The following is a 24,502-nucleotide window of genomic DNA, read 5'->3' as shown; positions in this document are numbered from 1 at the left end:
AACTACTGTTAGCCTTCCACGGCCTGGACAGCCTTTGAAAGTTTCCTCCCGTGCCGAGGCCAGGCTTGTCCGAAGAGTCAAGGCTAACCCAAGGACAACAAGGAAGGAGCTCCGGGAAGATCTCATGGCAGTGGGGATATTGGTTTCAGTCAATACCATAAGTAACGTACTCCACCACAATGGTCTCCGTTCCAGACGAGCCCGTAAGGTACCTTTACTTTCAAAGCGTCATGTCAAGGCTCGTCTACAGTTTGCTCATGATCACTTGGAGGACTCTGAGACAGACTGGTTCAAGGTTCTCTGGTCTGATGAGACCAAGATCGAGATCTTTGGTGCCAACCACACACGTGACGTTTGGAGACTGGATGGCACTGCATACGACCCCAAGAATACCATCCCTACAGTCAAGCATGGTGGTGGCAGCATCATGCTGTGGGGCTGTTTCTCAGCCAAGGGGCCTGGCCATCTGGTCCGCATCCATGGGAAGATGGATAGCACGGCCTACCTGGAGATTTTGGCCAAGAACCTCCGCTCCTCCATCAAGGATCTTAAGATGGGTCGTCATTTCATCTTTCAACAAGACAACGACCCAAAGCACACAGCCAAGAAAACCAAGGCCTGGTTCAAGAGGCAAAAAATCAAGGTGTTGGAGTGGCCTAGTCAGTCTCCTGACCTTAACCCAATTGAAAACTCGTGGAAGGAGCTCAAGATTAAAGTCCACATGAGACACCCAAAGAACCTAGATAACTTGGGGAAGATCTGCATGGGGGAGTGGGCCAAGATAACTCCAGAGACCTGTGCCGGCCTGATCAGGTCTTATAAAAGACGATTATTAGCTGTAATTGCAAACAAGGGTTATTCCACAAAATATTAAACCTAGGGGTTGAATAATAATTGACCCACACTTGTATGTTTAAAATTTATTAAAATTTAACTGAGCAACATAACTTTTTGGTTTGTAAGATTTATGCATCTGTTAATAAATCCTGCTCTTGTGTGAAGTTTGAAGGCTCTAACTTATTTGCATCTTATCAAACCTGCTAAATCTGCAGGGGGTTGAATACTACTTGTAGGCACTGTACATACACTGACACATACACACACATTACACGTACACATGCACTTAGTTTTGGTAGACCTCTGTACCGGGCTTGACCTCTTCTTGCAGACAGGAAGGTTTCCAGTCCAGAGGTCTTATCTCCAGGAAAGACCGTGTAGAGAATTGTCATGGGTGGTGGGGGCGCAGGGCAGATGATTTAGTACCCCTATAGTCTCTCTTCAGATGATGGCTAGTAAGGAAAGGAGGGGGAGGGGGAAGAAATTCTGCAAAAGCAGAAAGAAAGAGGAGGTTGTCGTGTCCATATCGGGGGTTGTGGAGTACTGGAGGCCTAGGATGGGGCTAGAAAGTTCCATTTTTCTGAAAGCCACCATGGGGCTGGGCATTTGCTTGTAGAGATGGGTCAGACTCAATAAGGGTTTGTAGACGCGTTAACGCAATCCTACTCCTTCCTATGATCGTACCTTGGACACTTTGGCGCTGCGGATTTTGAATCATCAAAACCCTCATTCTATCGCAATAAGGGTCTCCGCAGGGGGGCGACTGGTCCACAGGAGATCCAGGGCTGGTGAGTGGGGTCTCCACTCTGAGCATTTGCCAGGAGTGGAGGACGCTGCCTGTATTTTCTTTTCTATTTTGAGCCTGGCCCAAGGGCCCGTGTCCCCCAGCCCAGCCTGCCTGTCTGTCAAAGAATCATATACCCATATAAAATATTGTTTTTATTAATTATCAATAAAAAAAATTTTCAAAATATTCCTCTATAAACATATATATTTTTTCATAAAAATAACTAACAAAGTGAAGGACACATGACCATGAATCTAAAACACTAACATATTCATATGGACTTGGGGTTTAGAGATTTTAAAGCTTTCAAAGCACTAAATATACCTATTGTGACACTATCATAGTGCTGGGCATTTCTAAAACAATAGCCATGGGTATTATCAACTATTATATAACCATCAATATGTCCCCATACAGACCCTAGAAATACCAAGGTAGCAATTCCAGCACAAGATGAATTCTCACCTAAGGGGGGGTTAGCCCCCTGAGGAAGCCAACGCGAAACGCGCGTTGGTGCTGCACATTCTGACCATTTACTGGGACTAATTTAGGTGAGAAATCATCTTGTGCTGGAATTGCTACCTTGGTATTTCTAGGGTCTGTATGGGGCCATATTGATGGTTATATAATAGTTGATAATACCCATGGCTATTGTTTTAGAAATGCCCAGCACTATGATAGTGTCACAATAGGTATATTTAGTGCTTTGAAAGCTTTAAAATCTCTAAATCCCAAGTCCATATGAATATGTAAATGTGTTAGATTCATGGTCATGTGTCCTTCACTTTGTTAGTTATTTTTATGAAAAAAAAAATATGTTTATAGAGGAATATTTTGAAATTTTTTTTTTATTGATAATTAATACAAACAATATTTTATATGGGTATTTGAACTCCTTTTTCTTCTGGTTGCATATGGTAGTTGGAGTATACTTTTTAATGGTGAGTTTTCTTGGTTTAACCCCTTCTTCTCTGGATTTTTACTCATTGTCAAAGAATCATGTAGTAAATTCTGCAGACATCACAGACAGTAGGGGAAGTCTACAGTGTACGTTCTGCTCTTCCGGGCATGCTCAGTATAAAAAAGTGAAATCCCGTTGGCAGATTCCATCAATTAACGGTTTGCAACCGATCTGTCGCTCATAGGCGTCCATTATAGCACATGGCGGAAAGCGACGGATCCGTTGCTATCCGCCGTTTCAACGTAAGCAAAAAAAGTTTCATTGTCCATCCTCTCCAGACAGCGGACGCCAAAATTATGATGGATCAGTCAAGAAACGGATGCAACGGACGACCATCCGTCGCAATCCGTCACCGATGTAAGTCTATGGCAAAAAAACAGATTCCGCCAAAAAAAATGGCGGATCCCTTTTTTTTTTTCTAAAAACGGCGGATTTTGACTGACGGCAAACAACTGAAGTGTGAAAGAGGCCTAAGGTAATGACTTTGTCATAAATATGTAATTTCTTTACCTGATGTAAACGCTGCTGATCTCCTGAATCCGGCATAGTTTTGCTTTTGTTCCTGCGCCTCTCCGTTCCTGAGATATGGCCCCTCTTCTCTGTATACGGTATAAATCTAGTGCTTTTAACCAACTGGGTGTGGTCCTTCACTCTTTTCTAAGACCTCTTCTTGAAGACCATGTCCAGTTGGCTAAAAACACTATACAGAGAAGAAGGGGCCATATCTCTGGAACAGAGAGGCGCAGGAACAAAAGAAAAACTACGCCGGATTCAGGAGAACTGCGGCATTTACAAGAGCTAATAAGTTAAGTATTTATGGCAAGTAACGGTATCTCTTTAATTTAATCTGTTCCACCTCTTTTGCTGCTTTGGCAGAGATCAGCGCTCAGGGGCCAAATTTTGATAGCTCGTGAATTAGAACTGGAGGCTTTGTCTGCGATTAGAAACTTTTTTTTTTCCAGAAACAGCGCCACTTCTTGTCCATGGGCCGTCTCTGGTATTACAAATTATCTTCATACTTTTACGTGCTCCTGAGCTGCAGTACCAGTCACGGTCATATGTCAGAGAGGTGCTCTTACTGAAAAAATAAATCCTTCCCCTTTTCGTCCCCTATAATTTTATTCTTGGCACCCCCACATTGATAGTGTTTTACTATTCATCGCATGTTCCCATATTTGGCTTTGTATGTTTGATTTTCAGATATTGACGAATGTGAGAACCCGGACGCTTGCAGCCAGATCTGCGTCAATTATAAAGGAGACTATAAGTGTGAATGCTACGAAGGGTTTCAGATGGACAGCGTGACCAAGACGTGCAAAGCGGCAGGTGAGCGCTGGGAACGATCGCGTCCTTGTGTGACCCGCGAGAAACTGCGTTGCGGCGTCAAGTGAATGACTGACGAGCGAACAACTCTGACCGTGGTTACTAGATGTAATGGAGTAAAAAAAAAAAAGTCTTTGATCCTGGAGGGAATAGCATCAATGGCAGGGAGTGAAGTACTATGTAGGGGGGCAGACACTGCGAACTACAACTCCCAGTATGCCCTGTTAGGTTTTTATTAATAATTCCATAATTTTCTCTAGCAGTGCATGTGTGTATAATATACGGTAGATCTATTTATCAATTTTTTTAATTTTTTTTGTACCCTACAAATAGGCTCAATGCAGATTCCCCAATCTAATAATAATAATAATCTTTATATAGCGCCAACATATTCCGCAGCGCTTTACTGTTTAACAGTTTCAAAACACAACAGTAATAAGTAACAACGTTACAATACAATAATTAAAGCAAAATAAGATGACCCTGCTGGTGAGAGCTTACAATCCATAATGAGGTGGGGGAGATACAAAGTACAGGTGTGTATTTACAATGAAGGTCCAGCCATCTTGAGGGAGTTGGGGATGGATAGAGATAGTGAATGGGCTACACATGCACACTTACACATAGAATGACTTTGATTAGTCAACTTGATAGGCCGCTCTGAACAAATGTGTTTTGAGGGAGCGCCTGAAACTATGCAAATTGTGGATAGTCCTGATGTCTTGGGGTAGAGCATTCCAGAGGATAGGAGCAGCATGGGAGAAGTCTTGGAGTCGGGAGTGGGAGGTGCAGATTAATGCAGGGGTTAGTCGAAAGTTGTTTGCAGAGCGCAGCGATCGGCTAGGCCAATAGACAGAATGGAGGGAGGAGATGTAGGGGGGTGCTGCACTGTGGAGAGCTTTGTGGGTGAGAACAAGTACTTTGAATTGGATCCTATAATGAATGGGCAGCCAATGTAAGGACTGGCGAAGAGCGGACGTGTCCGAGTACCGATTAGCCAGATGGATGACCCTGGCTGCTGCATTAAGGATGGTCTGGAGGGGGGATAGTCGAGTGACGGGGAGGCCAATTAATAGAGCGTTGCAGTAATCCAGGCGGGAGTGGATCAATGCTGCAGTGAGGGTTTTTGTTGTTTCCATGGTGAGAAAAGGGTGTATTCTAGAGATGTTCTTTAGGTGTAAGTGGCAAGAGATTGTATATGGGATGTGAAGGAGAGATTGGTGTGAAACATAAACAGACAGCGCGCCTGGCCTGCTGCTGGGGTGTTATTGTGGTGCCACCAAGAGAGGGAAATGTCAGATTTAGGGAGGTTAGTAGACTAAAATAATTAAAAAAAAAAGTGTATGTGTGTATATATATATATTACAGACCAAAAGTTTGGACACACCTCCTTCAAAGAGTTTTCTTTATTTTCATGACTATGAAAATTGTAGATTCACTCTGAAGGCATCAAACTATGAATTAACACATGTGGAATTATATAATTAATAAAACAATGTGAAACAACTGAAAATATCTCTTATATTCTAGGTTCTTCAAAGTAGCCACCTTTTGCTTTGATTGCTGCTTTGCACACTCTTGGCATTCTCTTGATGAGCTTCAAGAGGTAGTCACCGGAAATGGTTTTCACGTCACAGGTGTGCCCTGTCAGGTTTAATAAGTGGGATTTCTTGCCTTATAAATGAGGTTTGGACCATCATTTGTGTTGTGCAGAAGTCTGGTGGATACACAGCTGATAGTCCTACTGAATAGACTGTTAGCTGCTTTTTTTCTTGCCATAATACAAATTCTAAGTAAAGAAAAACGAATGGCCATCATTACTTTAAGAAATGAAGGTCAGTCAGTCCGAAAAATTGGGAAAACTTTGAAAGTGTCCCCAAGTTCAGTGTCAAAAACCATCAAGCGCTACAAAGAAACTGGCTCACATGAGGACCTCCCCAGGAAAGGAAGACCAAGAGTCACCTCTGCTGCGGAGGATAAGTTCATCCGAGTCACCAGCCTCAGAAATCGCAGGTTAACAGCAGCTCAGATTAGAGACCAGGTCAATGCCACACAGAGTTCTAGCAGCAGACACATCTCTACAACAACTGTTAAGAGGAGACTGTGCAGCAGGCCTTCATAGTAAAGCAGCTGCTAGGAAACCACTGCTAAGGACAGGCAACACGCAGAAGAGACTTGTTTGGGCTAAAGAACATAATGAATGGACATTAGACCTTTGGAAATCTGTGCTTTGGTCTGATGAGTATAAATTTTAGATCTTTGGTTCCAACCACCGTGTCTTTGTGCAACACAGAAAAGGTGAACGGATGGACTCTACATGCCTGGTTCCCACCGTGAAGCATGGAGGAGGAGGTGTGATGGTGTGGGGGTGCTTTGCTGGTGACACTGTTGGAGTTGCAGCGGCATGCTATTCCATCCAGTTTGCGTTTAGTTGGACCATCATTTATTTTTCAACAGGACAATGACCCCAAACACACCTCCAGACTGTGTAAGGGCTATTTAACCAAGAAGGAGAGTGATGGGGTGCTATGCCATATGACCTGGCCTCCACAGTCACCAGACCTAAACCCTATCGAGATGGTTTGGGTGAGCTGGACCGTAGAGTGAAGGCAAAAGGGCCAACAAGTGCTAAGCATCTCTGTGAACTCCTTCAAGACTGTTGGAAAACCATTTCCGGTGACTACCTCTTGAAGCTCATCAAGAGAATGCCAAGAGTGTGCAAAGCAGTAAACAAAGCAAAATGTGGCTACTTTGAAGAACCTAGAATATAAGACATATTTTCAGTTGTTTCACACTTTTTTGTTAATTATATAATTCCACATGTTAATTCATAGTTTTGATGCCTTCAGAGTGAATCTACAATTTTCATAGCCATGAAAATAAAGAAAACTCTTTGAATGAGGTGTGTGACTTTTGGTCTGTACTGTATATATAATATGTGTGTGTATGTATATATTGTATGTTTATATTATAATATGTATGTATACAAATATATATTATATATTTGTTATTATTTTAGAGATCGGTGAATCTGCAGAATTTATAATTAATAAAATAATTTATACATTATAAATATAATATTTCTAAGTGTGTGTTTGTGTAGATGTACATTGTGTGTACATAGTATTCCCCTATCCATACATTGAGCATCTGGCCACGATTTTCCGTAAGAGTTTGTGCATTACTTTTTGTGTCCTACAGGCCAGAGCCCGTATCTTATTTTCACAAACCGCCATGAACTCCGGCAGATTGATCTGGTCCGCAGAGATTACTCACGTCTCGCCTCACAATTAAAAAATGTTGTGTCTTTGGATGTAGAAGTGATCAGCAAAAAGATCTACTGGTGTGACCTTTTCCATCGCAAAATTTACAGGTGAGCGTATATTCACTTCTGGGTTTGGAGGTCACACTTGTGACTTTTGATGCCGTTTTTTGAGAGCGTCTTGTGCAACTCCCCATTGAAATCAATAGTTCTGAGCTCCCCGTACCGGCAGCTGCAGGCGGAAAGAATTGTGATATTTTAAAGGGGCTTTCATGCCTAGGATATTATCATTTGAATTTTTAAAAGTAGACCCGAAAAAAACCTTTAACTTTATCAGCGTGAAGAGACGCAGAGGTGTGTATCGGACAAATGGAGCACTCACCCCATATAGATGTATTTAAAAATTAAAGGGGTTGTCCAGAATTAGAAAAACTTGGCTGTTCTGTTTCAAAAACTGTCATTTTTATATTTTTTTGCAGTGCTCCTCTGGATCGTGCCGCAGACCCCACAGAACATGTAGTCTTGGTTAACAATCATCTTCACTCTCCCGAGGGTCTCGCCGTAGACTGGATCCACAAAAACATTTACTGGACAGATTCTGGAAATAAGACCATTACTGTCGCCACCGCCGATGGCTGCAAACGGAAAACGCTCTTTAACCAAAGCCTGGGGGACCCAAGGGCCATTGCGGTCGACCCTACATCAGGGTGAGTCCTAGTATGAAGAGGAAGTGATTGTTTTAGGGAATAATATTCCCTTTTTACAGGATAAGGGATACACTAATTATTGCTGGGGGTCCGACCACTGGGAACCCCAGAGATCCTGAGATTGGGGCTCTAAATGGGGTTGTAGAGCCCTGATCTTGGGATACTTGGGGGGGGTCCCAATGGTAAGACACCCATTCCGAGTCATTTAATGGTATCTTTCAGTCCAGCCGTGGCTACATTTCATATATCTAATTGCATTGGTTATTTTTTAACATTTGTATGTGTGCTCGCTCACTTTCAGGTTCATGTTCTGGTCGGACTGGGGAGACCCAGCTAAGATCGAGAAGGCCGGGCTGAATGGGGGCGACCGCCAGGTGCTGGTTTCTGATGACATTGAGTGGCCCAATGGGATCACGTTAGGTAGGTGACTGTACACCGGTTAGCAATCGGGATCGGCCACCTCCAGCTGACGCATTTCAAGTCTTTAGAGCCATTTCTCCAATCTATACAATTTTTGGCGATGACGCTTATATTTAAGGCAACATCGTCTTGTTTCGGCATCTTTGATGACTGAGGCTTCTGTGCTCCATCACTAATGATTCCATCTTCTCCCCCTAGATGTGCTGACCCACCGTTTGTATTGGGTGGACTCGAAGCTCCATACCCTCTCCAGCATTGACTTCAATGGCTCCAACCGGAAGCTGCTCATCTTCTCAGAGGAAAAGCTCAGTCACCCGTTTGGTCTGGCAGTTTTCGAGGTGAAAGCCTTTTATTCTCTAATATTTAGAACTCACGGGTTGGGTAACAAATGTGTAATTTATGGGCCCCACGGCACTTGGCGGTTTGCATCAGTCCCATGGACTTTACAGGGGTTGTCTGCCAAATTCAACCTCCTCCTCATTGCGGCCGTATAGTGAAGAGGGATAGTGGACTTTATCCGAAATCTAGTGAGGCCCATCGTGATCTGATGTTTTATTAATGCGTGTCTTTGAAAAGATGCAGTAAAGTAACAAAATTATAAAAGTCCTTGCTTTTTTTTTTTTTTTAACCTTTTTCATGTAGGTTTTTGTGCTTTTTTTCCCCCCTATTTTCACCTTGTTTTTCTTGAAATTTTTCACCTTTTTTAAAGTATTTTATATGTTCCCTCATTTTTGGTTTTTATTCCATTGTGGCCGACGTTTGCCTTTTTCTAGATATTTTCAGCTGATTCATCAATTGCAACTTTTTAAAAAGCTGCAATGTTTCCATTAGCTCAGAAGTGATTTTATATACTTCTATATATCTTAGCAGGGAGTGTGACTTTTTGCTCTAAAAGTCCCAAAAACAAAGGCTAAATCCAAAAATAAAAAAAAAAACAATTTTTTTTTAATTTTGTGCAACATTCATGAACCATGTGCAGCATTCAATAATTTGGTGCAAAAAAATAATAATAATCGAACACCACAAGACAAAATAAAGGAAAGGGATGAGTCTGATCCTAATTCACCTCTGTTAATCTTTCCCCTTTTCGGCTTCCAGGATAAAGTGTTTTGGACGGATCTGGAGAATGAAGCTATCTTTAGCGCCAACAGGTTGACTGGGAAAGATATTTATGTCCTGGCCGAGAATCTCAACAATCCTCATGATATTGTTGTCGTTCATCAGTTAAAGCAACCAAAAGGTACAATTTAATTCCAGGGGGGATGGAAATACCCATATGTAACCCCAGAAATATTCCTGCTACTTCGTGGTTCTCAGTGACCAGTCCAGGACTTCATGTTTTTCAGCTGTAAACGCCTGTAACCTGGGCCCTCTACCTAATGGTGGGTGCGAGTACCTGTGCCTGGCAGCCCCTCAGATTTCTGTCCATTCTCCCAAGTACACGTGTGCCTGTGCCGACAGCGTGGAGCTGGGTCCGGACATGAGGAGCTGTGGGAAACGTAAGAGACGATAATGGAAGGGGGTAAAGCATCCGGGACTATATTCTGTGGCTGGGTATTGGCCATGTTATAGGCAAGGGACGGAAACACGCTGTGTGAGGAGGGGGACTCTCGAGCTTTGTATAGGAGAGGGATCAGAACTCTCGAGCTTTGTATGGGAGGGGGATTGGGACCCTCAAGCTTTGTGTAGGAGGGGGATGGGGACCCTCAAGCTTTGTGTAGGAGGGAGATGGGGACTCGCGGGTTTTGTGTAGGAGGGGGATCAGGACCACTGGCTTTGTGTAGGAGGGGATGGGAACCCGCGGGCTTTGTGTAGGAGGGGGATCGGGACTCTCGAGCTTTGTATAGGAAGGGGATCAGGACCACTGGCTTTGTGTAGGAGGGGGATCGGGGCTCGTGGGCTTTGTGTAGGACGGGATGGGAACTCGCGGGCTTTCCCTAAATATGGAAGGGACAAAGTTGACTCTTGAGTCCTGGTGTCATTTCGGGCTCATGTAGATGAGTGTATTTTACGTACATCTGCAGTCTTGGATTAAAATCTGATACCACACTGACCAATGTTATTCCGCAACATTGTTTACATGAGTTATCGTAGCATGCTCTAGTCTTCCATGTTTTGGATGAGACTTGACCATTCAATTCTTAATCGGTGCCAGAAAATTTTAATGATCTCCGTGGTAACATCTGATTTTTATGGATATATTGCAATTATTAATATATTGAAACTACAGTTAGGCCCATATATATTTTGACAAAGACAACATTTTTCTAATTTTGGTTCTAGACATTACCACAATGAATTTGAAACAAACCAATTCAGATGCAGTTGAAGTTCAGACTTTCAGCTTTCATTTGAGGGTATCCACATTAAAATTGGATGAAGGGTTTAGGATTTTCAGCTCCTTAACATGTGCCACCCTGTTTTTAAAGGGACCAAAAGTAATTGGACAGATTAAATAATTGTAAATAAAATGTTCATTTCTAGTACTTGGTTCAAAACCCTTTGTTGGCAATGACTGCCTGAAGTCTTGAACTCATGGACATCACCAGACGCTGTGTTTCCTCCTTTTTGATGCTCTGCCAGGCCTTCACTGCGGTGGTTTTCAGTTGCTGTTTGTGGGCCTTTCTGTCTGAAGTTTAGTCTTTAACAAGTGAAATGCATGCTCAGTTGGGTTGAGATCAGGTGACTGACTTGGCCATTCAAGAATATTCCACTTCTTTGCTTTAACAAACTCCTGGGTTGCTTTGGCTTTATGTTTTGGGTCATTGTCCATCTGTAGTATGAAACGACGACCAATCAGTTTGGCTGCATTTGGCTGGATCTGAGCACACAGTATGGCTCTGAATACCTCAGAGTTCATTCGGCTGCTTCTGTCCTGTGTCACATCATCAATAAACACTAGTGACCCAGTGCCACTGGCAGCCATGCATGCCCAAGCCATCACACTGCCTCCGCCGTGTTTTACAGATGATGTGGTATGCTTTGGATCATGAGCTGTACCACGCCTTTGCCATACTTTTCTCTTTCCATCATTCTGGTAGAGGTTGATCTTGGTTTCATCTGTCCAAAGAATGTTCTTCCAGAACTGTGCTGGCTTTTGTAGATGTTTTTTAGCAAAGTCCAGTCTAGCCTTTTGATTCTTGATGCTTATGAGTGGCTTGCACCGTGCAGTGAACCCTCTGTATTTACTTTCATGCAGTCTTCTCTTATGGTAGATTTGGATATTGATACGCCTACCTCCTGGAGAGTGTTGTTCACTTGGTTGGCTGTTGTGAAGGGGTTTCTCTTCACCATGGAGACTATTCTGCGATCATCCACCACTGTAGTCTTGCGTTGGCGCCCAGGTCTTTTTGCATTGATGAGTTCACCAGTGCTTTCTTTCTTTCTCAGAAACTGTAGATTTTGCCACTCCTAATGTTGTAGTAATTTCTCGGATGGGTTTTTCTGTTTTTGCAGCTTAAGGATGGCTTGTTTCACCTGCATGGAGAGCTCCTTTGACCGCATGTTTCCTTCACAGCAAAACCTTCCAAATGCAAGCACCACACCTCAGATCAACTCCAGACCTTTTATCTGCTTAATTGAGAATGAAATAACGAAGGGATTGCCCACACCTGTCCATGAAATAGCCTCGGAGTTAATTGTCCAATTACTTTTGGTCCCTTTAAAAACAGGGTGGCACATGTTAAGGAGCTGAAACTCCTAAACCCTTCATACAATTTTAATGTGGATACCCTCAAATGAAAGCTGAAAGTCTGAACTTCAACTGCATCTGAATTGTTTAAAATTCATTGCGGTAATGTCTAGAACCAAAATTAAAAAAATGTTGTCTCTGTCCAAATATATATGGACCTAACTGTATATCTCCATCCCTATTGTGTCTTTTAGCTGCACTGACTACGACCAGTCAGGCAACTTTACCACCACAGACCAAGTCCCGGGCTACAGAGCCGATTCCCACTACAGTGACCAAGACCACCGCAAAGCCCCCGTCCACCACCGTCACTACCACCGAGATCATGTATACCTCCAGCCCTACTGATGCCCTCCGAACTACCTCCAGGCCCAGCCATAGAGGAATCCAGGTCACGACTACCAGGAACCACACTATATACCAGCACTGTAAGAGCCTCCATACTTTCCTGTATATAGTGACTGCTGCAAATGTAGACGTCGCCTAGATTATACGCAGGGTTGTGGTTTTGACACAATTTCTTGCCAAATGTGTGCAGACCACCAGACAGACGTTACATTGTGAGACCTATTGGCGATCAGCACGTACTGCGCTGCGGACTATGTGGAAGCCATGCTGAAGGATATACTGTAGTGGTCCTATAATACAGCATTATCATGGGAAGTATTCCCTAGAGCCGTAAATTTTTGAGTAATATGAATCTTGCTGCCAAAAAAAAAATGTAAAGGGTGATTTTTTTTTTTTCTTAAATGCATGCATTTGGGGAATAATTTTTACACTTGGGTTTCATAAAAAAATACTGCACCATTTAGCTTTTACAGGCTCTTTATTTCCCTGCACATTTAATGTTAATGTGGTCCATGGTCAAATCAGCGGAGAAGAGCTCGGAAAAAGACATATACAAGAGTAATAAACTCCCTAACAGATCGCCATAGCGAGCTCACTGACTGTTTCTCAGTTACCTTATTGTGCAGCCAGCAATAGACAAAGCAACACAAGCGGCTATAGAAGGCAAACGGCGCAAAATGATAAATGAAAACCAATTGGAAAAATTATTTTTTTAGCCCAAAAAAAAGCATTTAAATAAAAATATATATATATATATTATTGTCCAGAAAATTGGACAACCCATATTAAAGACTTATTATTTTCTATGGTGTTTAAAGGGGTTCTCCACTTTGGACAATGCCATGGTGCCTTAATAAGGTGTCCGCCTACGGAGATATCTTGCATAAAGTTGTAGGGCAACCTGGCATTAAGTTATTAATTTCCTTGCAGCGCCACCACTGGAGAAATTAAGCATTACGTGGTTTCCATTGCTATCAATGAGGTGACCTGTGTAATATAGGACAGGTTTTCCAGAAACAGAGACGCTCTACCTTCTTGCTTTCCATGAGGGTCCGGAACAGAGAAATTCCCTCCAGTCCCTGCAGGATTGCACTACTGACTCTGCTACCGGCCCTGTTTGCGCCGGTGGTACCCAGGTTTGATCTGCCATCTACATGCGTCACTCTGATATTTCTGACCTGTTTTATCTCTTGTTAGATGGTAATGCAGATTCTGATCTCCGGTCCACGCTGACTGCTGCGGTCATTGGTGTAGCGGTACCAGTGGGTGAGTACAACATAGATAACGGGGTATTGAGGGTTGGTTTTCTGAAATGTTGCTAATAAGATAAGCCCCAGATTTACAATTGAAGTTGGCATCATTTATTTGCATGATTGTGACACATATGTAAAAAAAATATTGTGGTTAATGTGTTATTTGACTGTAAATCGTCTGCTTAACAGCAGCATGCCAACTTATGTTCTGTCCACATCTGGGTCATACATGGCAAAAAAAATAAACAGACCCCATAATAAGTTGATGGAGTCTGTCAGACACCGCTGGTATTTGTCTAAAGCCAAACCTGAATCTCGATTTGTAAACAGCTGTTTAGTGATTTTTGCCCCTCATCAGTGCTAAATAAAAAGACGGGTTGGCTGGGTGAGAAGCCTCTGAGAGGGGTTCGAAAGTACAGAGAGCGCCAAGCAGGCAAAGGGCGACTTGTATGCCAGTGAATGCTATCCTACATCAAGTGGCAAGATTTTTTTTAAGGACTCAATATTGGCTGCTATGATTGGTGGCACTGGAGACCCTGCGCTCTTCTTCTGTGAAGAGGCTGTTTGCTTATGTTATTTCTCAGCTCCGCTTTTGCATTTCCTAGAAGTCATTCTTTGCCAAATTGGCGCTCTAAACAAAGAGAAACCTTTCTCTCTAGAACCCCTTTCAGAGGCGTCTCACCCAACCAGTCAGTTGTTCTTTGCACTTATGAGCGGCAAAAACCCTGAAACATCTCTCTGCAACTTGGGATTCTGGTTTGGCTAGATTTCCTAATTAAAGTGGTATATATTTCCTTGTGTAGCCACTTTTCCGTGCCGCCATTCCTAATGTGCCTTGTCTTCCTTTCCCCAAGCTGTTCTTGCGCTCCTCTGCCTGTCCGGATATCTCATTTGGAGGAACTGGAAGCGGAAGAATACGAAGAGCATGAATTTTGATAATCCAGTTTACCGGAAAACAACTGAAGAGGAAGAAGAGGAGGAGGAAGAGATCCACATTGGCCGAACAACTCAGATTGGGCACGTCTATCCAGCTGTGAGTACTACAAGTCACATAATAGAAGTACATTTACATTCTAGTACTCTGATACCTGGGGGGGGAGGATTGTGGGATTTTGTCTAGGATGGTTTTATAATGTACTGCCTAACTTATGTTGCCATACAGTGCTCACATAATGGCGCCATACAGTGCCCAAATGGCAAAACAGTATATTGTTCACATAGCCGTACCAAACAGAACAATACAAGCACCGTACAATGCTTATATAACAGCAACATATAGTGCTCCAATAACCTCACCCAAAAACTGCCCCATACAGTACCCTACTAACTAGCAGACAAAACACGAGGCTCCATGGTGAGGTCCTGGCGTTAGACACTGAAGAGTAGATGGAATCTGCTCACGTAGTGGAATAGTGCAGGTCAGGCTCAATTATGATGAGAGTAGTAGTTGCTCTACCCGTTCAAGCCAACAGAGTGGCTCAGTGAAACAATTGTGAGACGACAAAATTAGAAAAAAAAAAATGTGTGCGCCGTTGCCATGAAGACTAATGGGAAGGTGTAGGAAAACGACAAACCTTTTATTAAACGACCGCAACGCGTTTCAAAATCTATCAGGTAGCCTGAAGAAGAAATCCGATCCATTTTGAAACACATTTTTCTTTTAATAAATGATCGTTGTTTTTCTGCACCTTCACATTTGTCTTCATCGCGACCGCTCCCACCACAATGTTGTTTTTTATTTTTTTGCCTCACAGTACCCTATTAACGGCACTATACAGTGCTCAGATAACCGCACCATACATTGCCCCAATAAAAGCATCATACAAAAAAACCCCAAAAAACGGGATCTAAAGGCAAAGTCCTAACAGAACACAATGTCACATCGACACATATGCAGTTCCTATTTTTTTTTTTTTTTTTTTACACTTACCAAGCAGCAAAAAAAAGTTCTCTTTATAGTTTCTAATTAAAGTTCAGAAACCCAAGTGCGAGCCGCAGGTTGTCGGAGCCGGTGCAGACCCCCAGCTGTGCGCCATGATTGATGCGATGCTTCCTTCCCGGTGGACGAATCTCTTTGCCGAGCTGTCACTTCACTTTTACTCCCGTCAGTCGTTGCCTAACATCTTTCTCATCGCCTATTTTTTCCTTTTCCGCCAGCGAGTGGCATTGAGCCTAGAAGACGACGGTTTGCCTTGAAGATTGAAACGAGGACTGACTGCTTTCTCAGCTGAGCCGGGAACATCAGAAAATCTCTCTCTGGTCCCCGAGTTTCTCAGCGTGTGACAAGTCAATAATATCCTGTTCCTGTCTTGTGCCGCCACTGCTTCGGGGTCTGACGAGGAAGATCTGCCACCGATACGTGACACATAACAGATTGTAAAATGTGTCCTGGCTCCCAGGAATGACAAGATGTCATGGATCCGGTGTGACGGGCAGCAGAGAATTTTTTTTTTTTTTTATATATATATATACGACCACCACTGAATCTCCTAAACTCGCTGTTATTTATTTTTGGTGATGGACGACCACAAAAAATGTAATGAATCAAACATCCAAAGGATGTAAGGGTTACTATGTATAATCTTTTATACACCTTTTTACTTGATCCTCGGCCGAGGCATGCCCTCTTCTCTCTCCCCCTCCCTGTATATAGCAGTCTCCGGGGACAAGCCGCCGTTTTAAAATATTATATTTATAGACTTTTTTTTTTTTTTTTGTACATGACAAAACTTTTTTGTGGTTTTCCATCAACATATGCATTAAATTAATGATGAACATTTTTTAGAATTTTTTTCTGGTAGGATATTTATTAACCTGGGTGTGTTTCCGAGAAGGGGGGGGAAGAGTTCGCTCTGTATATATGATAGGGATGAGAGTATTTATTTTTTTGTATGTTTTTCCGGGTTTATATGCTTGCAGTAGAACAACTCTGATCTGAAAAGTTACTATAGGAGGAACTTAAAAAAAAAAAAGGAATTTAAAGGTTCTCTCTAAGTCTGCATTAAAACAAAAAATATATATATATAGTTCAGTTATAATCTGATTGGTGAAGGGGAAAAAAAAAAGAAAAAAGAAAAAAAAAAATAGGAATAAAAGAGATTAAAAAAATTAAGATAGAAGACAATTTTTGAAAAACGAGTTTAACCCTAAAGGCTTTTTTATTTTATAACTTATAATTTGCGTAATAGCGAAGTGTCTTTTGTGGAGCACAAGCGTTCTGGGAGTCGATGCTTAAAGGGCCGGCACTTGTGAATGCAAATTACAAAATAGCTGCAATGTCTTCAGTTCTAAAGTTTCCTTATTACCCCCTGACGGACCAGCGATCGCAGAGGCGGTACAAAGTTATGTCTACCAGCCGCTCCTATTGGCAAGATGTACGTCAGCTTTTTTTTACTTTAAAGGAAATGTATCATCAGAGAGTAACCAATTGTTTAAATTGGGTTTTTGTGTTAAATGTCATGTTTAATTTTGTTTGGCAATTTTTTATTTTTTTTACAATCTTCATAAGAAAAAAAGAAAAAAAAAATAACAAAACAATTTTCACGTTGGCCACTGGGGCTATTTTAGACTCTGGTTTCCTGTTGTTTGCAGAAGTCCTTTCAGGAGTCTCATTATCATCACAGACACAATTACAGTAACGGGTAACAACCCATTACATGGCTGCTGACACAAGATCCACCGATCACAATAGGCAATGTCACAGAACACCACCTCCTTCTGTACAATGTCAGTCAACACCTCTATACACAGCTGAAAACTCAGGGTCCACCAATCGCAATATGCGATTTCACAGAACACCTCTATATACAGCTGATCACACGGGATCCACCATTCACAATAGGTAAAGTCACAGCACACCTTCTCCCCCTCCACAATCACCTTTGCACACGCTCATTAGATGCTTAAATACAAAAGCTAGGGTCTGAATCTGTTCACTTTTGCTAATGTACATGTATTGTTTCCTGAAAGAACAAAATGATCAAAAATGTTTAAAAAAAAAAATACATCATTTAACATAAAAAAAAAAAAAAAAAAAAAATTTACACAGCAGGTAATTTCCTGATAACACTTTCCCTTTAAAAGTCTCCTTGTGAATGTAGCCTGATGGTAGACGTACATCATGTATAACACAAGTGAGGCAGTTTCCCCTAGAATTGATCAAATTCACAGTTTATTTTCACTTTTTTTTTGCTTACATGACTTTTTATACATTTTGCCTATGACGGGACGTCCATCATCCGCATATAATGAGTGGTGCAGGGAATACAGTCCCCTTATATTGAGGATATTCTGGGTGCTAATCGAATGTGCAGGTTGCTCTTTTACTCACATGAGGCTAACTTGTAATTTATTAGCCTTTTAACAACTTAATTGTATATTTCATTCAACCCCAAAAATACATGGCTGGAGTCATTTTTTTTTTTTCTTCAAAGGGGAGCAGGTGAGCGCTGCTCCTGAGCCATTTTCCTTGGCCTGTTAAGATTCAGTGTGCACTTCTTACATTTTGTGTAATCTCAGACCTCCTATCTGACTTAAAAGGAGAACTGTTTTTGACATTCCAATTACCTAAAATATTTGCTTTTCTTAATTAACAGCCAGAGCTGAACTCTGAATTCTGCTGTGCACCTCGGATCACTGAGCAGTGCATTATGGAAGTTCGGATGGCTATGCCCATGGTCGAGCCTGCACATAGTCCTTGTGTCCATACTATGGAGCCTCAGGCACATGTGCTGCTGTACAGTATCCCCGTGGTACACTTATCCTTGGGCGTCAGTAAACTGGTATGCGAACCCATAGATTTTCTCTTAAGCCCGTAAACAGTACTGATCACATTTAAAGATAAGCGTTTGGATGGAGGAGATCGGTGGGTCCCGGGTTGGCCACTTTTTTTTTTTTTTTTACAGACCCCTCAAGTTCAGGGACATAGTAAGAGGTGGAGGGTTTGTGGGAGCTGGGCTGCAGTACCCCAGTACAGCCACTAACAATGTTCAGCGCTGTTCTGGCTCCATTTCCTTCCTGCAGCTGCAATATCTGCAAACTGATCATTGGGGGGAATCGGGTGTGGCCCCCCCCCCCCCACCCCCCCCCCAAATCTAATATTAAATATCATCATCACCGATAATATATTCTATATAACTTCTAAAGGACTGACCCTGCGTCTACGGAGCCAAACATATTGTCGTATCCATCCCTATGAGGCTGTAAGTTCGGGTCAGAAGACCCCCGGTCAGTTTGTATACGGACCGTGAATTACCCCCGTCTGAAGCTGGCCCACCTCTCATATTATACTTATTACGGGTCACAGTCTACATAGGTGCAGTTACTCTACTATCACCGTACGCTGAACTAGTTCTACCGGCTCTATGCAATAGCTAGACTGGAAAAGTAGTGATGCACTGTAAAGCATGGGGGATGGACAGGAAACAGTCTGAGCCAAAAAGGTGAAAGAGTGTGTTTAAAGGCCCCGTCACACTAAGCAAGATCGCTAGCGATCTCGCTTAAGCGTCACCGATTTTGTGACGCAGCAGCGATACTGCTAGCGATATCGCTATGTCTGATACTTACCTCCGACCGACTCCCCCGCTGTCTGTCGCTGATCACGCGAGAATGGCCTGGGCTGTTTCTCGTCGTCAGCTTCCTGCTGGCGCCGACTAGCGACGCGTGGACGCGGGCGGGAGGACGCAGGATCGCCACGTCTGACAGGTAAGTAGCGACCCCCCGAACCCTGTGATGTCGCTGGTGAGATCTGCCTGTGTGGCAGCTCACTAGCAAACACTTAGCGATGCACCAGCGATCCTGACCGCGTCATATCGCTGGTAGGGATCGCTGGTGCATCGCTAAGTGTGATGGGAGCCTAAGGCTGCTTCAGTCTTGAATGTACAATTCTTGTCCTTCTATTTCTATATAGGAAGAATTTCCACTCAAAGCCCAGTTTAAGGCTGAGTGCACACGGACTTTTTTGCCCTGCGGATTTTTCCTTGCAGAATTGAAGAAATCCGCAGGTCAAATTACCTGCATTTTTCTTGCGGTTTTCCCCTGCAGATTTGGACAATGGAGCAGGTGGAAAACCGCACAAAAGAAGTGACATGCTGCATATTTTGAACCACAAGAAAACCGCGCAGAAAAATGTGCAGCGTCTGCACAGCGGTTTTTTCCATTGATTTACATGCTACTGTACATCACAATGCGGATATGCAGCGTTTCTGCGCGGTAAAATCTGCTGCGGATCCGCTGGATATCTGCATCGTGTGCACATGGCCTAAAGGGGATGTGCGGTGCAGTAATATTGATGGGCTGTTCTTCGGGGTAGGTCATTAGTATCAGATTGACATTGATCAGCTGTTCACGATTCCGGCCGGATGTGATCAGCTGCAAAGTGAAATTGCACAACTTCATAAACTGCATCAAGGCTGCAACCAGGTGCTACAGACCCGCTCCCATTCATTGGAATAGGGGCGGATGTGCAGCACCCGGCTGCGGCCACCGTACAGTTAAAGGATCTGTGCAAACCTGCAAATTATTACGTCTCGCCACTGTGGGTACCAAGGAACCGCTGCTCTGTTGGGTGCTGCCCCCATGCAGATGAGGAATGGGTAACCTCTCCTAAGGCTTAGACCATCAATGTGAGAGTCCCGGACAACTCCTCGTCTATGGTAGAAGTCTATTAGAACGGGATCAGACTGGTTAAAAAAAAAAAATATATAGCTCACCTCACCTGCAGTTCTGATTCTGATGCTTACCAGAAAAGTTTTTTGTTTTTTTTTCCCTCTGCATATTTTCTGCATCTTTACTGCATTTTCCTTTTTATGCATCTTTGATACACATTTAACAGATTTTTTTATTTTATTTATTTTTTTAAACGTGATTTGGTACAGATGTGCTGGAATTCTGCACTTAAAAAAAAAAAACATGGTAAAAATATGCAACTGCATTTTTTTTTTTTTTCATTTAGAAGCCCAGTGTTTTTTTTTTTCTTGTTTTTTTTAAAGCACCGAAAATGGCCGTCCTTTGAACACACAACAGGCAAACGTTTCCAGGAACTCACATCCGCTTTGAACCTTAGGCTGTGTGCACACTTTGCTTTTTTGCTACATTATTTTTTTAGTGCAGATTTTACAAAACCCTGGAGGGTTTCCTGATGTCAGCAAAGTGAATGAGAATCCTGAAGTTTCCCTGCACACGTTGCTTTGGTTTTTTTCCTTGCAGATATAACACTGCAGCATGACGATTCTTTCAGTGATTTTGCTGCAGATTTCACCTATATTAATAAGTGGGGGGAAAATCTGCACCAAACGCTGCATAAGGGTATATCCACATGTTGCGGATTCTGCTGCAGATTTTTCCGTACTGATTTTTCCAAATCCGCAGGTAAAATGACCAGCGGATTTAGTGCAGATTGCGTGCGGATTTACACCTGTGGATTTCTATAAGGCTATGTGCACACGTGGTGGATTTGGCCCTGCGGATCCGCTGCAGAACTGCAAGTGATGTACAGTACCATTGTAGTGTAGGGAAAACAAAATCCGCAGTGCACATGCTGCAGCATGTCACTCCTTTTGTGCGGATGTGCTGCAGTTTTCCACCTGCTCCATTCTAGAAATTCGCAGGTGGAAAACTGCAGTAAATCCGCAGGTAAAACGCAGGTCATCTTACCTGCGGATTTAGCAAAAGCTGCAGGCAAAATTCCTCAGCAGACTCCACACCGTGTGCACATAGCCTAATGGAAGAGGTGTAAAAACGCTGCAGAATACGCACAAAGAATTGACATGCTGCGGATTCAAAACCGCAGAAAAGTCTGCAGCATGTGCACAGCGTTTTTTGTTTTACATTGATTAGAATGGTACTGTACACCGCAGGAGAACCTGCAACGTCTGCACACACCCTAAATGTTTGTTTTATCCTGCCCAAGAGATGCAAAAATGTCTGCACCATATATTTAACGTGTGCACAAACCCTTAAACGCTACAGATTTTCAGCACAAAGTTAAATGCAGTGGAGAAGAAAAAAAATTACAAAGAAAAAAAAACAATTTATGCCATCTGGAAACATGGTCCCAGATTTTAATAGCCGGGAGGGATGATCTGGGACACGTGTGAGCCGCCATATATGTGACCTGGACAGGTGGTAATCTGCCATTTCCTACTAATTTCCAGCACGCGCCTGTTTAGTTTTACTTGTGATGCCACTTAAAGCCATATATCATAGATAAATCAGGAAGCAGCGCACCCCGTAAGCCTGCAGACGCTGGGTGACCGCGGTGCATCTGATGACCTCAGGGTAGGAAATAAGGAACTTTGAGTTTCTTCCCCTTAGAATACGGATGTAAGACTCTCGTTGTCTTCTTAGGGATATTAATAGGGCTCTCGATCAGGACTCATTTTGGTCTATCGGACATACTAATTTTTTTTTTTTCGTGGCCATAAAATGGTTAATTTCAAACTCAGCACAGATCTAATGCCGACCACTGCCCGGTTGGTATAAGTGTGTATATATATATATATATGTGTGTGTGTGGCTGATGGTGTGGATGTGTAATATATACTGTAGGTACGTACAGCGCACACCGTGCAGATCTGTCACTGGATGCATTGCAGGCTGGCCTAGCATTGTACGAGGGCACTTTACATGAATCTAACCCACATAGATACAGATCAACCAAAGCTGTGCAGATTTTTTTAAAAAAATTAAGGGTTGAATTTCTTAAAACTTTTACATATTTTGTTTTGTGTCTTTTTTATATATAATGATTATCCGGCATCCGCCATATTAGAGAGGTCATTTAACCCCCTACGTTCTCTCCCAGGGCGGTGTGATGAGTGACATTCTGGCTTGGTGCTGGGTTTGGCATGATACATCTGTAAATAATCACCATGTCATATTTTTAACTTGCTGTACAATTACGACCTGTTTCTACATAGAAAAAAATTAAACTTTTTTTACTCTACATGTTTGTGGTGTGTGCAGTTATTTTATTATTAAAGCTCCAACCCCCTTTTAACATGAATGTGTGTGTGTGTGTGTATATATATATAGTACTTTTTTTTTTTTTTTTACATGTTACAGTGGTTGGCTTTAGTTAATAAGAATGCAATATGTTTTTGTTCAGCAATCATTCATTTTCAGACCTCCTGATTAATGTTGTTTGCAGACTGGTCCAAGTATCAGATTATGGGAATGTTAATCCCTTTAATACAAGCTGGTTGTGAAGTCTGTGTGTATCCAAGGTGCTGAGGTTTACACTAGCTAACCTATCACACATCTCTATCTTGCAATTTCCTCCTTTTCGATGTTTTCTCTGCCCTCCCTGATATACTTTCTCCCCTTTCCATGCTGTGGAGATCTTTTGTCAGTGATAGCAGCAGGGAAGGAAAGAGGGGAAGGGGATGTACAGATAGAAAGGAGCAGGGAACAGAGAGCCATCGGGAGGCTCTGACAAATTAGTAATAATTTTGCTACATAAAACACTTGGGGCATGCTTGAAAAATACATTTGAGTCCCCAACGCTGCGTGTCTCGCGGCTGTTATAGCCGCAACACATGCAGGGATTGACTAACCCTCATGGTTAGCACTTGAGCTCGCTCGCTCATCACTAGGGCCCTACAATCAGCAGCGTTTGGCTGCTACACTCTCGCTTCCCTCTCGGACATGTGGAAGAAGTGAACACGTGGCAGCAAAAAGCAGTGGCTCCTGGGTTCACGTGGCGTCAGATTCCAGATATAAAATACATGCATTAATCACAAAGTTGGTTGCGAATGAGAATAAATACATTATTGATGTAATAATTTAAACAAGTTATGATAAAGGTGCTAGGTCATTAAAAGGAATGTCACCTCATTTTACACATATAAGCTGCGGCCACCGCCATTAGAGGCTTATCTACAGCATTCTGTAATGCTGTAGATAAGCCCCTGTTGTAACCTGAAAGATAAGAAATACGAATTATATTATACTCACCCAGGGTGCACTTTAAAAGAGGAACAATAATACCATAGAGTACCACATAGCACAAGCTATTTGAAACAGCAAAGCCCAATATAATGAAATACCTGAACAAAATCCTGAAGTGAAATCCAAGAATGTAAAGTGCAAACATGTAAACAGTGGACTGGAATGACTGATGTAGCAATATAAAAAAAATAGCAAAATAAGGCAGCAAACAAACTAAGGAAACAAGAAAGTGAAGTGGCAATCACAGAAACACTAAACCTGTACTAACAGACTGTAATGAAGATACGTGTCATGTTTAGCCAACAAGGGGTTACATGCCATGGATACTGCAAATTCAATGTAGCTGCTGTAAAGTAGCTATGAGCAGCACCTAATAATTCAGGTACATATGATGTGGCGATAACAGGGCATTCTTTACTGATGGTGTGCATGTGGTTATCCCAGGCATCCCTCTGCCCCGACGCGCGTTTTGCACTGCTTCTTTGGGAGACCTCCCTTGTTGACTAAACATGACATGTATCTTCAATTCGGTCTATGTTAAATAGGTTGTCCACTACTAGGACAGGACAACCGTTTCTTAAATTAAATGTTTGGTCCCGATAAAATAAAGCCTATAGTTGAGGATGTGAGATCAGCTGATCTGACTTCCTGTTCAGTTTGTCTAAAGGCGGAGCAGTGGCGCCAGGCATCATGTCATTCCTTTGCATCACAGACCCGGGGAGAGTGAGCGCAGACACCACAGAAACTGCGCCGGCACGGGAGGCGACTATAGGCTTTATTTTATCGGGGGTGAACATTTAGTTTAAGAAGGGGTTGACCAAGCTGAGAACAACCCCTTACAGTATGATTATCCCCATACAACTCCCTGTCTTTTCTTATAGAAAAACACAGCTTCTCATTTATGCCCTTTAGGAACCCATCAGTATCATTTTTTTCATATGGGGGTTAAGCATAGAGGTCTTTAA

General features: G+C 42.6%; 1 protein-coding gene across 3 annotated transcripts in view; it reads left to right on the top strand.

The window, feature by feature from the left end:
* LRP8 (LDL receptor related protein 8) overlaps positions 1–22,533 on the top strand; it is a 192,342-nt gene extending 169,809 nt beyond the window's left edge. For all 3 annotated transcript variants that reach the window (XM_073563708.1, XM_073563707.1, XM_073563709.1), the window contains 11 exons: positions 3,786–3,911; positions 7,110–7,281; positions 7,650–7,877; positions 8,179–8,297; positions 8,496–8,635; positions 9,396–9,537; positions 9,644–9,796; positions 12,183–12,416; positions 13,534–13,602; positions 14,444–14,622; positions 15,747–22,533. In XM_073563708.1, the coding sequence (XP_073419809.1) occupies positions 3,786–3,911; positions 7,110–7,281; positions 7,650–7,877; positions 8,179–8,297; positions 8,496–8,635; positions 9,396–9,537; positions 9,644–9,796; positions 12,183–12,416; positions 13,534–13,602; positions 14,444–14,622; positions 15,747–15,785 (1,601 nt within the window). In that variant the 3' untranslated portion in view covers positions 15,786–22,533. The remainder of the gene's footprint in view (positions 1–3,785; positions 3,912–7,109; positions 7,282–7,649; positions 7,878–8,178; positions 8,298–8,495; positions 8,636–9,395; positions 9,538–9,643; positions 9,797–12,182; positions 12,417–13,533; positions 13,603–14,443; positions 14,623–15,746) is intronic.
* Positions 22,534–24,502: the final 1,969 nt, after the last annotated feature.

This window comes from Dendrobates tinctorius, unplaced genomic scaffold (assembly GCF_039654945.1).
Source record: "Dendrobates tinctorius isolate UK_male_01 unplaced genomic scaffold, ASM3965494v1 ptg000396l, whole genome shotgun sequence".
Classification (NCBI taxonomy): domain Eukaryota; kingdom Metazoa; phylum Chordata; class Amphibia; order Anura; family Dendrobatidae; genus Dendrobates; species Dendrobates tinctorius.
This window is presented reverse-complemented; position numbering and strand designations above follow the sequence as displayed.